This window comes from Anarrhichthys ocellatus, unplaced genomic scaffold (assembly GCF_004355925.1).
Source record: "Anarrhichthys ocellatus isolate YVR2014 unplaced genomic scaffold, GSC_Weel_1.0 scaffold22, whole genome shotgun sequence".
NCBI classification, from domain to species: domain Eukaryota; kingdom Metazoa; phylum Chordata; class Actinopteri; order Perciformes; family Anarhichadidae; genus Anarrhichthys; species Anarrhichthys ocellatus.
Genome location: NW_022280052.1, coordinates 6,119,182 through 6,132,554, shown reverse-complemented (window position 1 = coordinate 6,132,554; position 13,373 = coordinate 6,119,182). Strand labels below are relative to the sequence as shown.

The 13,373-nt window shown below is 38.2% G+C and overlaps 2 protein-coding genes across 2 annotated transcripts; both read right to left on the bottom strand.

Annotated features, from left to right (window-relative positions):
- Window positions 1-2,177: 2,177 nt before the first annotated feature.
- On the bottom strand, window positions 2,178-7,376 carry LOC116390080 (5-hydroxytryptamine receptor 3A-like). The gene is made up of 10 exons (XM_031859331.1): window positions 7,344-7,376; window positions 6,341-6,407; window positions 5,715-5,878; window positions 5,402-5,446; window positions 4,965-5,071; window positions 4,414-4,583; window positions 4,076-4,239; window positions 3,234-3,444; window positions 2,583-2,792; window positions 2,178-2,461 (listed from the first exon to the last, which is right to left on the bottom strand). Exons 1-10 carry the CDS (start codon window positions 7,374-7,376, stop codon window positions 2,178-2,180), a joined length of 1,455 nt encoding a protein of 484 aa, XP_031715191.1.
- Window positions 7,377-7,926: 550 nt separating this feature from the next.
- Window positions 7,927-12,154, bottom strand: LOC116390079 (5-hydroxytryptamine receptor 3C-like). The gene is made up of 10 exons (XM_031859329.1): window positions 12,143-12,154; window positions 11,907-11,961; window positions 11,370-11,533; window positions 11,148-11,192; window positions 10,904-11,010; window positions 10,270-10,439; window positions 9,515-9,675; window positions 8,989-9,199; window positions 8,388-8,573; window positions 7,927-8,213 (listed from the first exon to the last, which is right to left on the bottom strand). Exons 1-10 carry the CDS (start codon window positions 12,152-12,154, stop codon window positions 7,927-7,929), a joined length of 1,398 nt encoding a protein of 465 aa, XP_031715189.1.
- Between the last annotated feature and the right edge of the window lie 1,219 nt (window positions 12,155-13,373).

Sequence of the window (13,373 nt, the reverse complement as noted above, 5' to 3'; positions counted from 1 at the left end):
ATGGATTGCCATGACATATGGTACACATTCTTGCACATTGTTGAATTGTAATAGTTTGGAAATCCCTCAAAACTTTTCGTCTACTAGTTAATTGTGAAGGCCGATTAAATCGATTTTTGATTTAGAATCGAAATCGTGAAACCCCTCATCCCAATAACTGGATATATGGTTTCATCACGGTGTGATTCCATTGAAAGACAGTAAAATATCATATTTTATTATTGCTCATCCCTATGCTGCGCATATGTTTGTCGACTTGGTGAAGACATTTTCTTAATCCTGTGCATTTGTTGTCAAATTGAGGCTGACCATGTGTGACTTGTCGAATTGGTAATGTTTTAAAAATGCTGCCCATGTGTTGTTGAATTGGTGAAGATGTTTTCTTAATTTCTTTCTGTTGTGTCAATTTGAATGTGTTTTCTGTAATTGCAGTGCGTTGAGCTCTCGGGGCCACCACAGTTAACGTGGCTCTGGACTCTTGACATATGTTGTATTGTCTCAGAATACATACTATGGGAACTCAGTGGTTTATGGTTTATGGAAAGCTGTTTATTTTTTCTGTAACACATCTTACTGGGTTTAAGTCTTTCTGATATCACAAACGGCACAAGTTCATAATGTATTTATGAATGTGCCATAAAACTGTTATACAACTCATATCCAGTCACACGTACAACAGGTTTAAAATTCAAGGCGGCAATCATCATACTATATAAAACTCTACTGTGTATTTTTTAAATATGTTATACAGTAGCTTTTCTCTTGCTCATTGATGTATGAATACAAAGTGAGAAAATACATTTCTCGCTTGTTTTATTATGTATTTATAATATTTTTTTTACAAATCATCTTGAAACTTTAAGTCTCTTAAAACATTACTGTGGGAAAATGTGTCTTCCAGCTTTTAACAGATCATCTTCCATCAATATTCTTTATTTTACTAATTTAGTAGATAGACAGCAGTGAAAAAACGATAAAGATGAGCCCGGCTGCCTTTACCACTGTCATCTTGTTTGTGTCAGCTCAACCTACATAACAAACAAAGGGTCTCAGTCAGCATAACTCGTCTTTCCCGTCTGAATTATTTGCATGCATGTCTTGTTTGTCCAAGCAACTGTGTTGATAAATTTAAGTAACTAACTAATTGAGTCACTTCATGATATTGTTTAAATGACGATAACCTGTTTTTTATTGTAACCACCTTTATATAAGTCACTTTTTCATAACCGTAGGAATTGAAGAAGCTACGACATAGATGGCGTCCTGATCATTGACTGTATATAAGAAGTGGAAGTGGATATTTCCTCTGATAATAATCGTGATATCAAAATTCCATATTGTGACATCCCTAATGGTAATCAAATACAAAGATTACTCTCAAAATTAACGTTTTTTTTACAATGGCAGGTACAATTGAGGTGTAACATTACATGTTAATATGAAAATGAAATGCAAAGAAGGAACTGGAACAGTTTATGTTTGGAATATCTTGTCTTTTAATGCTTCACATTACAGAGACGTATTGTCCTGGGTCCCGTTTCCCAACAAGTTAAGAGAGTGTTTTCCACTCTAGGTACGAGACATTTGCTAAACTACGATCATCTTTGTCATCAAGGGTGTTTTCAATTAAGATGCTTTTTGGAAACACCAGGCTTAAAAGATAAAAAAAGGATCTCACAATCACCCTAGCCTTTATATGCTTCTGGGAAACGAGGCCCTGTACATCACCTCAGGAAAAATGGCAAATAGAAGAACTTGTAAGACACGTATGTTTTGTCCTCTTTACAAGAATCCTCCAGGGTAGAGTGATGACTGTAGTTCGGATTGTTTGTACAAGTATGCAATTATGTGTCGCGTGACTGACAATGCTGGAGAAAAGTCAACAGGAGTTACGAAATCTCTCTAGATGTTTATTTTAGAGCCTCAGTGCCCTAAAACTTAACTGTTAAACAGTTAAATAACACAAAACATCAAATTGAATTGTGAAAGAGGGACAGTTCAGTGGAGAGATGTACCGTAGCATTATAACTTTCAAATGCAACAACTTGACCAACCTTCACAATTCTTGTAGTAGTAGTAGTAGTAATTGACGATGAATATGAGAAAGCATGTTAACAAATATTAATTCAGAAATTCCCCCCTCAAATACGAAAAAAGAAACAAACTTGAAAGCAAAATCAGGATGTGTTGTTTGACTGCATCCAGATGATGATGATGGTAATGAAGCTGACTGATATGAAGAGGATGTAGAAGCAGAACAGCAGGCGGTCTATGATGAAGCCCACCTGGATCCACTCTTCCGAGCCCTGGCGTTCACCGAGCCGTTGCTTCACCTGAAGGCAGATGGCTTGGAGGTCGCTGCCGAGGCTCCTCAGCTCCTGCCAGACCATTTCCTTATCCAGCGGTCCTTTCTGTTGTGAAACCTCGCTGTCCTCTGCCACCAGAGAAGAGACTTTCATTTCTGTTGTAGAGGATATGAAGAGATAGGTGATGGCAACTGGGCCTGTTTATATTGACTTGCGCAAAAGTTTTTTGCGCAAGTCTTTCTTGCATAGTTTCACATCCCAAATCTTACATACTACCTTGTGCAGCAGGATTTCGGATGACTGTGTCCTCTCGATCTCTGGGCTTGGGAGGAAGCCGTACCAGGCGGCCCAGGATGTGAAGAACGAACACTCTAATCCAACGAGGGACTGGAGAGTAGTGAACGGAGCCGCACAGCAGGTTTGTGATGAGGATAGTCTCCAGTAGACTAGCCGCCATAAGAGCCAGGCACAGACACAGGAACACATCTGGGATACAACCAAGGACATAAACGTAAACAACAGTGAAACCTAATTCAATCTGCTCTTTTTGCAGTCTCATCCACCGCTGCTATGTTTACACAAGCACAGCACGCACCATCGGCCAGAAGCTTTTTAAAGAAAAACTGCATCTGCTGGCTGAGACAAAGCAACTTGGTTGACAGAAGACGGAGGGCAGAGAGTCTGTATTCAGAAATTCATTTTATATTTGTTTCCAGTGAGATATTAATTACTTTATATTCTGTTATATATATATATTATCTTTAGCTGTTAAATGCTTCACTGTTATCACTAGCTAGTGGCTAACTTTGTCTGACTGGTGTTTGATGCTAGCCAGGTAGTTCACAGAAAGTTTACTGAAAACAGCTGCATCATTGAATTTTTGGCTTCAAGTGACTTTTGCAGTAGTGGAGGGTATTGTCAACTGACTTATGAGAGGTATGGTGTTTCCAGTGATGGGCAGCAGGTCGTTCATGATGAGCAGGAAGACGGTGTAGCCCAGGATCAGTGTCATCTTGAAGGAGGAACGGTCCACATTCTGGGGAGGCAGCAGGAAGCTGAAGAGGTCCACTGTGATGAGGAAGCAGCTGGGGATCAGCAGGTTCACCACATAGAGCGTGGCCCGGCGCCTTACTGACACCTGTAGCGGTGCCGAAAAATATACAGCAGCTGGTAAACCACACTTCTTAATTTAGATTTGTACAGAACAGAACTAATTACATGTTTAACTGTTTTACTCAATTTTACACTGCCTGAAAAGATGTCTCTAAGAAGTTTTGTTATATTTGAAATGCTCGGAAAAATATTATTTGAGTCAAGTTTTGATTAAATTATTACAAAAAGTTCAAAATGCGGATACAAAATCATCACAATTAAGAGCATCTAGCAAGTGAAAGTTAAAACAATGCATCCCAGAACACAGACTTTACATTTGAACACAGCATACAAGACTTTACTGTCAATTTCTGAGGTGAAAAAAACGTATAGTTTGGAGAGTTTAATACCTCCAGTATTATGGTTTTGTTAATATGTTAATATGACTTTGTATGATGATGGTCATGTATCCTCAGTAGGGTAACTGTTAATATTCCCTGTGATGGATTCATATTTTCATTGTTATATTTAACATTATACACTTCCTGTAGTAAAATATTTGGTGACGTAGACTAAAAGACCTCCCAAAATACTTCAATCCGGCACCTCCTTCTCTTCATCTAATCTTTTGTGTTGTGTAGCATACAATAAGGTTACAGTCTACAATATTTCCTTACAAAGAAGCGCATCTCTTGGTACATTCCTTCACTCCCAGCTGGTAGTAGGTATGTCTTCACTGTGAGTCCAACTAGTTCCCACTCGCCCATAGTTGTCATCACTTTTTTAGAGTATTTTAATATATCTGATGCATTTGATGATCGGTCTAGCTGCAGAGAAGATACTGAAATCAAAATATAATATCGTCAATGCTTTGGTGAGATTTCATCCTTATAATGCCATTAGTAACAAAAATGTCTATCTGCATCATTCAATTGACAGAAGTGCATTAAAACGATTAAAAAAAAACATATCAATCTGTATATCTCAAGTATTGTGTAGATCTGTTTCTACTTACGACTGTGTATGTAGGAGTTGAAGCTTAAACTGCAGTTCTGGATGTCAAATGGAAACGTGTAGATGTCGAGGCTGCAGGAGCTGACCACTCTGACAGGCTGATGATCCATCACCAAGCCGTCAGAATACAGATAGCTGTATGGGACAAATGGAGCTGAGTTCTTCTCCATACTACAGGACGAAAACAAACAGAAGCCGGTAAATATGATTGGTAATATCTACTTTCTGTGTAAAAATACGAATAGCTATGTTTGTAAAATACACTTTGCACATTAAAGGCCTTCTCAGTAACATACACAAACATATGTACAGCAGGTTTTAAGTTAAACATAAGTTCATGACGTATGTGTTTTGTCTTAAAAGAAGACCCAATAGGTTTTGGCTCTGCGCTAAAACACTGAATTTAAATTTAAACAATGCTTTTCTGACAGAAAGAAGTATTTATAAGTACAGCTCTGATGTGTGGCGGTCAATCAAGGTCAGGCGTACATAGTACATACAGATGTGTATAAAGTCAACCCACAAATACGGCTGCACTGTGATGGTACTTACAATTCATTTATGACGATATCGGGACCCCAGAGCAGTTTCCTTGGAATTGTAATCCGTGAAGTACCGCACTGTTCTGGGTCCCATCTGACAAACTCGTTCCGCCATCTCTGCAGCATGAATCAGACAGATGCAACACAAACTACTGAGTATAAAACTACAGCTATCAGGTGAACAACAGTATTGTCTTTATTCTTTTTGACTGTAAACATTTCGGTTTGCCAATGATAAGTTACTATATTCTTCCAAGTTGTTTTCGGTAGATAACATCATGTAGTATCTAGTGTTTTGTTGCTGGTATACAGTAGGATCTGCCCAAAAACTTGATCTAAGATCCAAACTGACAACTTCCACGTTTTTCCGATTCTCAAGCGTGGAAAGAGGTGAACAATTGTATTGTTGCTGGTAACTGAGAAGGTGATTTTAAAGAAAGTACTTACTAACTTTTGCCATATATATGTTTTCAGGACTTGGGCCTTTTCATCCTGAAAAAAAACAACAACAACATTCAGTCATATGCATTCCTTCTTCCTACAGACATTTTCTTTCATTGAAAGACATTATAGATACTGACAAAGATTACATGAAACTGTCCTGTTGGCTGGCACAACCACAGTAAAGTTGTTGAACTTAGAAACAAAATCAGTTTAAAAAAAATGATTCATAGTTTAATTTAAGAAGGCTTTTAGACTGAGAAGCTATGGAACATGGCCTAGGAGTGAGTTGGTTTTAGGGTAATGTATGGTCTCTTACCACCCCCAAAATGCTAAAAAGGATGAAGTCAATGCTGACGATGGTGGGGGTTGATGCATTCATGACAGGTCGAATGGAGCTGAGTTTGAAGACAGGTTGGAGAGCTTCCAGCAGGGAAGGCGGGTTTGGTTGAGAGCAGTTCAGCATGACAGAACTGCAAGGAGCTACGGAGGAATACATTAATCACAGTTACGATTGTTGAGCAGATTAGCTGCACCAACTAGCAGCAAGTAATGGTACTTCCCAACTGCATGAATTAAAAAAAAACAAAAATTGTATCATAACATAAGTAACCTGGTCAAAGTACGTGTCCTTAAAGAACATAACAGATGTTCTTTCTTTTTTAATTAATAAATGAATGCTCACAAATTAGTTTGTAACAGCAACTTCACTTTGTTGATAAAACAAGTGCCTTTTTAACAGAAATATCTAGCCTTTAATTGGAAGGACATTAAATCATCTACTGATAAAATGAGATAATGTTCAACAAATATGAACAAATATATTTTTTCTTTACTTGATTGTACACAGTGGCCTCGCTAAACCATCACAACAACTCAATGAATATAAAACTTTTGACTTCCTCTACGATATAGATCATTGCATACAGTAGGAGCTGTACTTACCATGCATGAGCACAGAGATGATGAAGATGAATAGAACCTTAGCAGGCTTGACTTTCCGCGGGCAGCACTAAAGACATTAACATTGGGCCAAAAGGGATTGTTAGTCTGAGTGGTGTGCTGGTGTTTAGGGCTGTCCTGTAAAGTTGTCTACATACATTTTAGGTGGCAAATACAGACACAATATATGGCAAAACTATAATTGTCCTTGTTAATGTACAGTAAGTGCATTTAAAGACCTAAATCTAAAGGTTAGTTGATTCCAAATGTGGCATGTCAGAAAAGCCCTGAATCGCACAAAGTCACAAAAGTAGGAAACCATCAGAAAATATCCAGAAATAAAAGAGTTATTTTTTTTAAGATCCAAAAGGGAAAGTGTGACTTTTTTAAAGGTTGCCAACATTAATGCTGCTTACATAAATGTTTAACCCTCCTGCTTACATCTTGGGGAGTTCTGCATATAAAGTTACATGCAAGATATTCAGGCTACTTTAAAACTAACTACATGTAGTTTGGACACAGGATACACTAAATTGCCAAAAGTTTGGAGACGTATGTTGGGTTAGGGCTTCTTGGTTTTAAGGGACATGCTGATGGAACAACATTCAATGATAATTTAGACAACAGTACCCTAACACTAACCTCAACCTTCCCAAACCTTTAGGATGACTGAGTCGAGCCTTATTGCGCAATATCAGCCTGACCTCAGTAACACAGCAATGTTTCAAAATCTTGTGATTGAATGCCCACATTAAAGATGAACCGATACTGATTCCAAAAGCTTGATTCGTTATCTGACGTCATTATTTGAATAAATAACAATTCAGTACATTTATGTCTATGTATTTAGTTGTTCTATTTTCTTTTTGACGAAGTTAGCAAAGCACTTTTTAAGTCAAGCCTGATGTTGCCTGACACACAAAAGAATGATCCCAGTCACTTCCACACAGTAAGGCAGAGAGCTTATTAATTAATTTAACACTGGTATCGGATATCGGGTCGGTACTTGGTATTGGCCAATACCCAAAGCTCGGTGCATCCCTAGTCCACATACTTTTGGCCATGTAGTTTACCCTTTTTAGTGTACTGAAGGATTTGTTCACTCTGTGTGACTAGAGGAATGATTGTCACCTTGATTTTTAAAAACGGTCTTTCGTTAGTTATTTCATAATTTTAAAGATTTGCTTTGTGTAATATGATTCTACAATAGAATATAGAATAATAAACTGGCATTAAAATGAATAAATAAATAGGAAAACAATTCGAACATGATTATTATATTTGAAATGAATATCAATCGAAAACTGAAAGAATCTTTTCAAGTAATTTTATTTTGTATACAATGTTTTCCTCCATTTTAGAATGGCACAATATAACACAGAAGGCTTCTACATCTGATTAGAGTTAATTGAATGTCCAATACGGATAATAGGACCATTTGCTATTATTAATAAAACAATAACTTTAGAGTATGTAAATATGTCTCGGCTCCAAACTAAACAACAAAATGATTATGTTTTGTTCAAATTCAACATACGTTTAAGTTACTTGCTACATAAATGGAGCCGCTCAAAACAGACAGCAGTTGTCTACTGACTGTATGAGTTCACCCACATAATGATGATGGTAATGAAGCTGACTGATATGAAGAAGATGTAGAGGCCGAACAGCAGGCGGTCTATGATGAAACCCACCTGGATCCAGTCCTCCGAGCACTGGCTTCCACCCAGCTTCTCCACCTGGAGGCGGATGGCCTGGAGGTTCTTGCCCAAGCTCCTCAGCTCCTGAAGGGACTTGTCCTCCACCACTGGACCCATCTCCTCAGAAAGCTTATCATCAGGTTTTTGCTGTGCCACCACAACGTTGGGTTTCATCTCTAGTTTTCAAGGGGAAAAAGTTTAAATTAATAACAAATATGATTACATCGACTCCTACAATGTGGTGAATGCGTATAAACAATCATGCTGATCCATCGGATTTACTTTGCACTGTATATCAAGTCATATTCTGTATTAATATATTTCTAAATTTCAAATGTATATTTAATCACCTGAATCTCCTGGTTTTTTAGTTTTCTGAGGCATGCAAACAAGACGGCCCAGAATTTGCAGAACAAGCACTTCGATCAAGCGAGGGACGGGTGAGAAGTCAGCCGAGCCGCACAGCAGGTTGGTGATGAGGATAGTCTCCAGTAGACTGGCCACCATCAGAGCCAGGCAGATAGAGAAGAACACATCTGCCAGAAAGAGAGACAGGGGAGAGGGCTCAGAATGTTTTTTATTATTTACAGTAAATCATACAGAGGACAGCTGCCTATGCTGGTCAAAAATGAAAACCTCTCTGTAACCCTTCTGGAAATGCACATGTAAATTATATGTAAATCAGAACATTGTTTGCCCTCAGTATCTGTTTGTGGAATAAGGCATGGAAATCAAAATTGCAGCCAATTTTAACAATTGTCCATAGTTTACACTTTTGACCATAAGATAGCTGTCAGTCTACACTCCACATGCAGCAGCTCATCTACTGATTCAAAAGATGAATGATGCTTCTCAGTAACAACTAGAGCAACAGCAGAATGCAACAAATACATCTAAAAGCAAGATACAGATGTAACGGGTTTCAGTCAATAGAGTCTGAATAACACTCACTTATGAGAGGTATGGTGTTTCCAGTGATGGGCAGCAGGTCGTTCATGATGAGCAGGAAGACGGTGTAGCCCAGGATCAGTGTCATCTTGAAGGAGGAACGGTCCACATTCTGGGGAGGCAGCAGGAAGCTGAAGAGGTCCACTGTGATGAGGAAGCAGCTGGGGATCAGCAGGTTCACCACATAGAGCGTGGCCCGGCGCCTCACTCTGACCTGTAGAGGTAAGTTACAAAACACAATGTCAGCTACCCATTCTGTGCACATTTGAAAACTGAGCATTTCAACTTTAAACGTCATAACTCCATGTCCACATACAGTATATTTACCTCAGCTGCACAATTAAGGATTTGAATGGGACTGATATTTATAATGGGACGAACGCAAGTCAAACGTTTTGGACAGAATGATGAAGAAAATTAAGAAATTTCACAGCATAAATGTGCTTGTTTCAAACCCAATACTCTTTTAATCTGAGACTGAAATGTAATTTCAGGTGCAATATTTGCAATTTACAGACAACCAACCTACATGAAATATAAGCTCATCAATGTAATCATCATTAAATTCTTTGCGGTGATCATTGGAGGTGATATCCAGCAGCTCCCACTCCCCCATGGTGGTCATCACCTTCCTGGAGATCTTTGTTATGTCAACTGCATCCCTCCCCAGGGAAATCTTTATGTCACTCGCTGGGAATAGAAGGAATAGAGAAATATAATATCCCGTAAAGTCAAGGTCACATTACATATCCACTACATATTACATAAATATAGGAATTCATAGTTTAACTAAATGAATATATATTATTTATATCTTATTAAAATGTGTTGTCTGTCACAAGCTTATCACTGTAAACTTCGAATGAAAAGTGTTCTAGATATTCCTCCCTCCCACATTTTCAATAATCATCAGATCAATCCATTTTCAATTACTCTAAAACAGCAGATGCCATGGTGCATCAACAATAAAACATGAGTCAGCACACATCACACAATAGTCTTGTTACAGTTTAACTTTGAATTCCTTCACAACAAACACATTTTATTGATTACATGATTATTTACGAGTTTTTCTCCCCTTTGTAAGTGGCCATTAAATAGGAAAAAAAGCACACTTTGGTGTCCCAAAATAGAAGTTTACACCATTACAGCTAAACGTGCTTTACTGCTCACAATAGGGACAAAGATGACTTGCTGACCATTACATTTATATTCATGTTTTTCCAAGACAGCATACAAAAGTCTATAAAGACAGGAAACAAGACATTTGGGGAAGTGGCTTACCAAAGTGGATGTAGGAGTTGAAAGTCATAGTGCAGTTCTGTATATCGAAGGGAAAGGTGTAGATATCGAGGTTACAGGAGCTGACAACTCTGAGTGGTTTAGAATCGTGCACCCTACCATTGCTATGCAGGTACACGTATGGGACAGAAGGGGCTCTGTTTTCATCCATACTGCAAGACAGAAACAAGCAGAGGAGTTATAAGTGAAACATTGGCAAAATGACACCATGGCACCTTTCATTATTTTAATTTACAAAATTACAAAATTAAAAAAAATGAATTCATCCATCTAACAAATATTGCATGTTTCGCCACAACATGAAAACACATAAATGAGTCACTCGGTTGTGTGACATTTTCCTTAATTACAGCAAACAAGTGCACTGTAGTGTATTTTGAGTTAATCCCAAATACATTGTGCTGCTTCCAGAAATACTCTCTAGACTAGACCACTACATGTGTATTAATGCACGGATAAAAATAGTTCAAAATTAAAAATGCACTATTTACTCCAGTAACATTTGGTAAAAACTACTGTGCCCAGCTGGTTTGGGAAATTATTCAACAATTTAAAAAACTTTGCATCTCTAATGTGGTTTAGTTTTACATATGATATACAAATAATATATACTCACAATTCATTGATAACAATATCTGGCCCCCAAAACAGGGTTCTGGGAAGAGAAACCCTGTCGGTGCCGCACTGGATTGGGTCCCAGCTGACAAACTCGTTCATCCACCACTAAAACCACAAAGCTGGTGTCAGTGCACAGAGCAGGTCGTATAAGTAATAATCACGTCAGTCACCCAAAAATTATCCCACAATTATTTCTACATCACTGACTGAGAAATATGAACATGGATGATTGCAGTACATACATAATATAGCCAAAGGTAAGTGAGCAAGAGTTGAGCCTTTTCATCCTGGAAGACAAGAAAACCTGCGTTAAGACACAAAAACAGTGACCGTGTTTCTAATGTGTGTTTTGGGGACCAACTTCCTCAAGGAAGTCTCAGTGGAGCCCAGAAATATAATGGAGTGGGTTACTCAGTATACAGTATAATGCTACTTATTTGTATCTACTGAGAGCTGAAACATACCACTCCTAGTATCCCATACATGGTGAACATTGTGGTGACGTTGGTGCTGGTTGTCATGTTCATGACGGGTCGTATGGAGCTCAGGTTAAAGACTGGACGCAGAGCTTCCAGCAGGGCGGGTTGGTTCGGCTGAGAGCAGTTCACCTTGATGGCGCTGCACACAGCTGAAGGGAAGATTAAAAAACTGGAAAGTTAAGCCGTAAACATGTTTGGCTTATTTTTAACAAAACTGCAGACCTGCAACTAACAAAATGGATTGAAAAATAAGGAGGTTGTCTCAACATTAGTTACCAGTAATCATTGGGATTTCTATTAACTTGTTTCCAATTTAATGCAGAATACAAAGAAATGTAAGTCTTCAAGTAGTTGTTGTACAGTATTGCACATAGGTTACATTTTACGTTGTATAATTGGTGGTGCAGTGCACATTCTCCTAAGCTATTTCATTTTTTATAACCTTGTTGCTTATCTTCATTGCAAAAAACATTTGATATAAGAATGCCTAATACTCGATATTGTGCTGACCAAAAAGCTTACCTGGCATAAGAATGAGAATGATGACCACAGTGGACAAGACTGATGGAGGGAGGCACTAGAATAACATAGTTACAAAAAAACGTTTTAATTTAAACAAACATTAAAACTATTAATTATGGATTGTTTAGGAAAAGGTTATCAGTTACAGAAAAGATGCATTATAACTGATGCTGTAGTTAGCCTCTGAAATAACACGTCATAACATACAGAATATGCACCAGGAGAAGATACTTTACCTTTGGTGTCATGATGGCAAGAGTCCAATCTTCCTACAGTCGTCTGATTAAAGCCGTTTCTTCAGTATCGCGTCTGGAGAACACACAGATTAGTAATCGCACTGCTTTATTGGAAAATGTGCTTTTAGTTGCAAATTGCATGAACATTGCATGAGAGTTGCCTGTCCATAAATAACCATTGTCAGACAGCAAAGGCATACTCTCCACTTACCTGGCAATCTCACTCTTGCAAGACTAAATTCAGCCTCAGTGGCCAAGATATACATAGTGCCAGGGTAAAGCTAGCGTGATGTGGACAAACCCCTGGCAAATGAAGTGGGAAATGGAAAACGCTGCACGGCAGCTACTTTCCCTGTCGGTGGTTTCATACAAAACAAAGTTAATGTATTCTACCAGAATGTGTGACTTGCAGAAGGTGAAGACTGACCACAGTGGCATCAGTGTCACACCTGCTGGTCCTATGCAAATAAAGAGTGGGTGGCCTGTGAGAAACATGTGTCCTCTGGTGTCCCCTTAAACCTCCTGCCAACCAACTATTTTCCATTTTATATTAAAGTTGTCAGTCAAAATGAACCAGGTTGTACAACTTTGCCCCAACACGCAATGCTTGTGCAAGCCAACCTTTCTTTATATTGTGTAATTGCTGTTCAACAATTTGTCACAATTTGGTACTCTTACGGAATTAGTGTTGATTACAAATGTGCAGAAATAGTCATTTTAAGCCTCATGCATTGAAATTGGATCTGTTATGAATGACACTGCTTCCTGTCCGTCACGTACACGCACCACCTCTGTGCATCTCCTGTTAATGAAGTGTGGGGGACACTCTCTCTTCATTTCTTCTGTTGGAAATGTAGGACATCAATTCCTGTGTGCCAAAGACACGTTGCAGCGGCATGCATACAAAAAGAATAAACCTACTGTATGCATAATATCCCCATTTCTACATTCCACCTGCTCATGTCCAAATATAATATTTGATATTTAAGTATTGTACTGTTTACAGATCAGTTTACCTCATTGACTCCTTTATACATACTTTCAATGTCAGAATTCATTGACAGGCCTCCTTCCTCTCGACGACTTTTTTGAAAAAAATAAAAAATACACTCGGTACAAATCACGAGTACATTTAGATTATTGTTTGTATATGCTTTATTTGTCCATCACATTTCTGTTGATAAGATGATGAGGCTTGTTTAATGCCTTGTAGCAGATATATTAATATTTT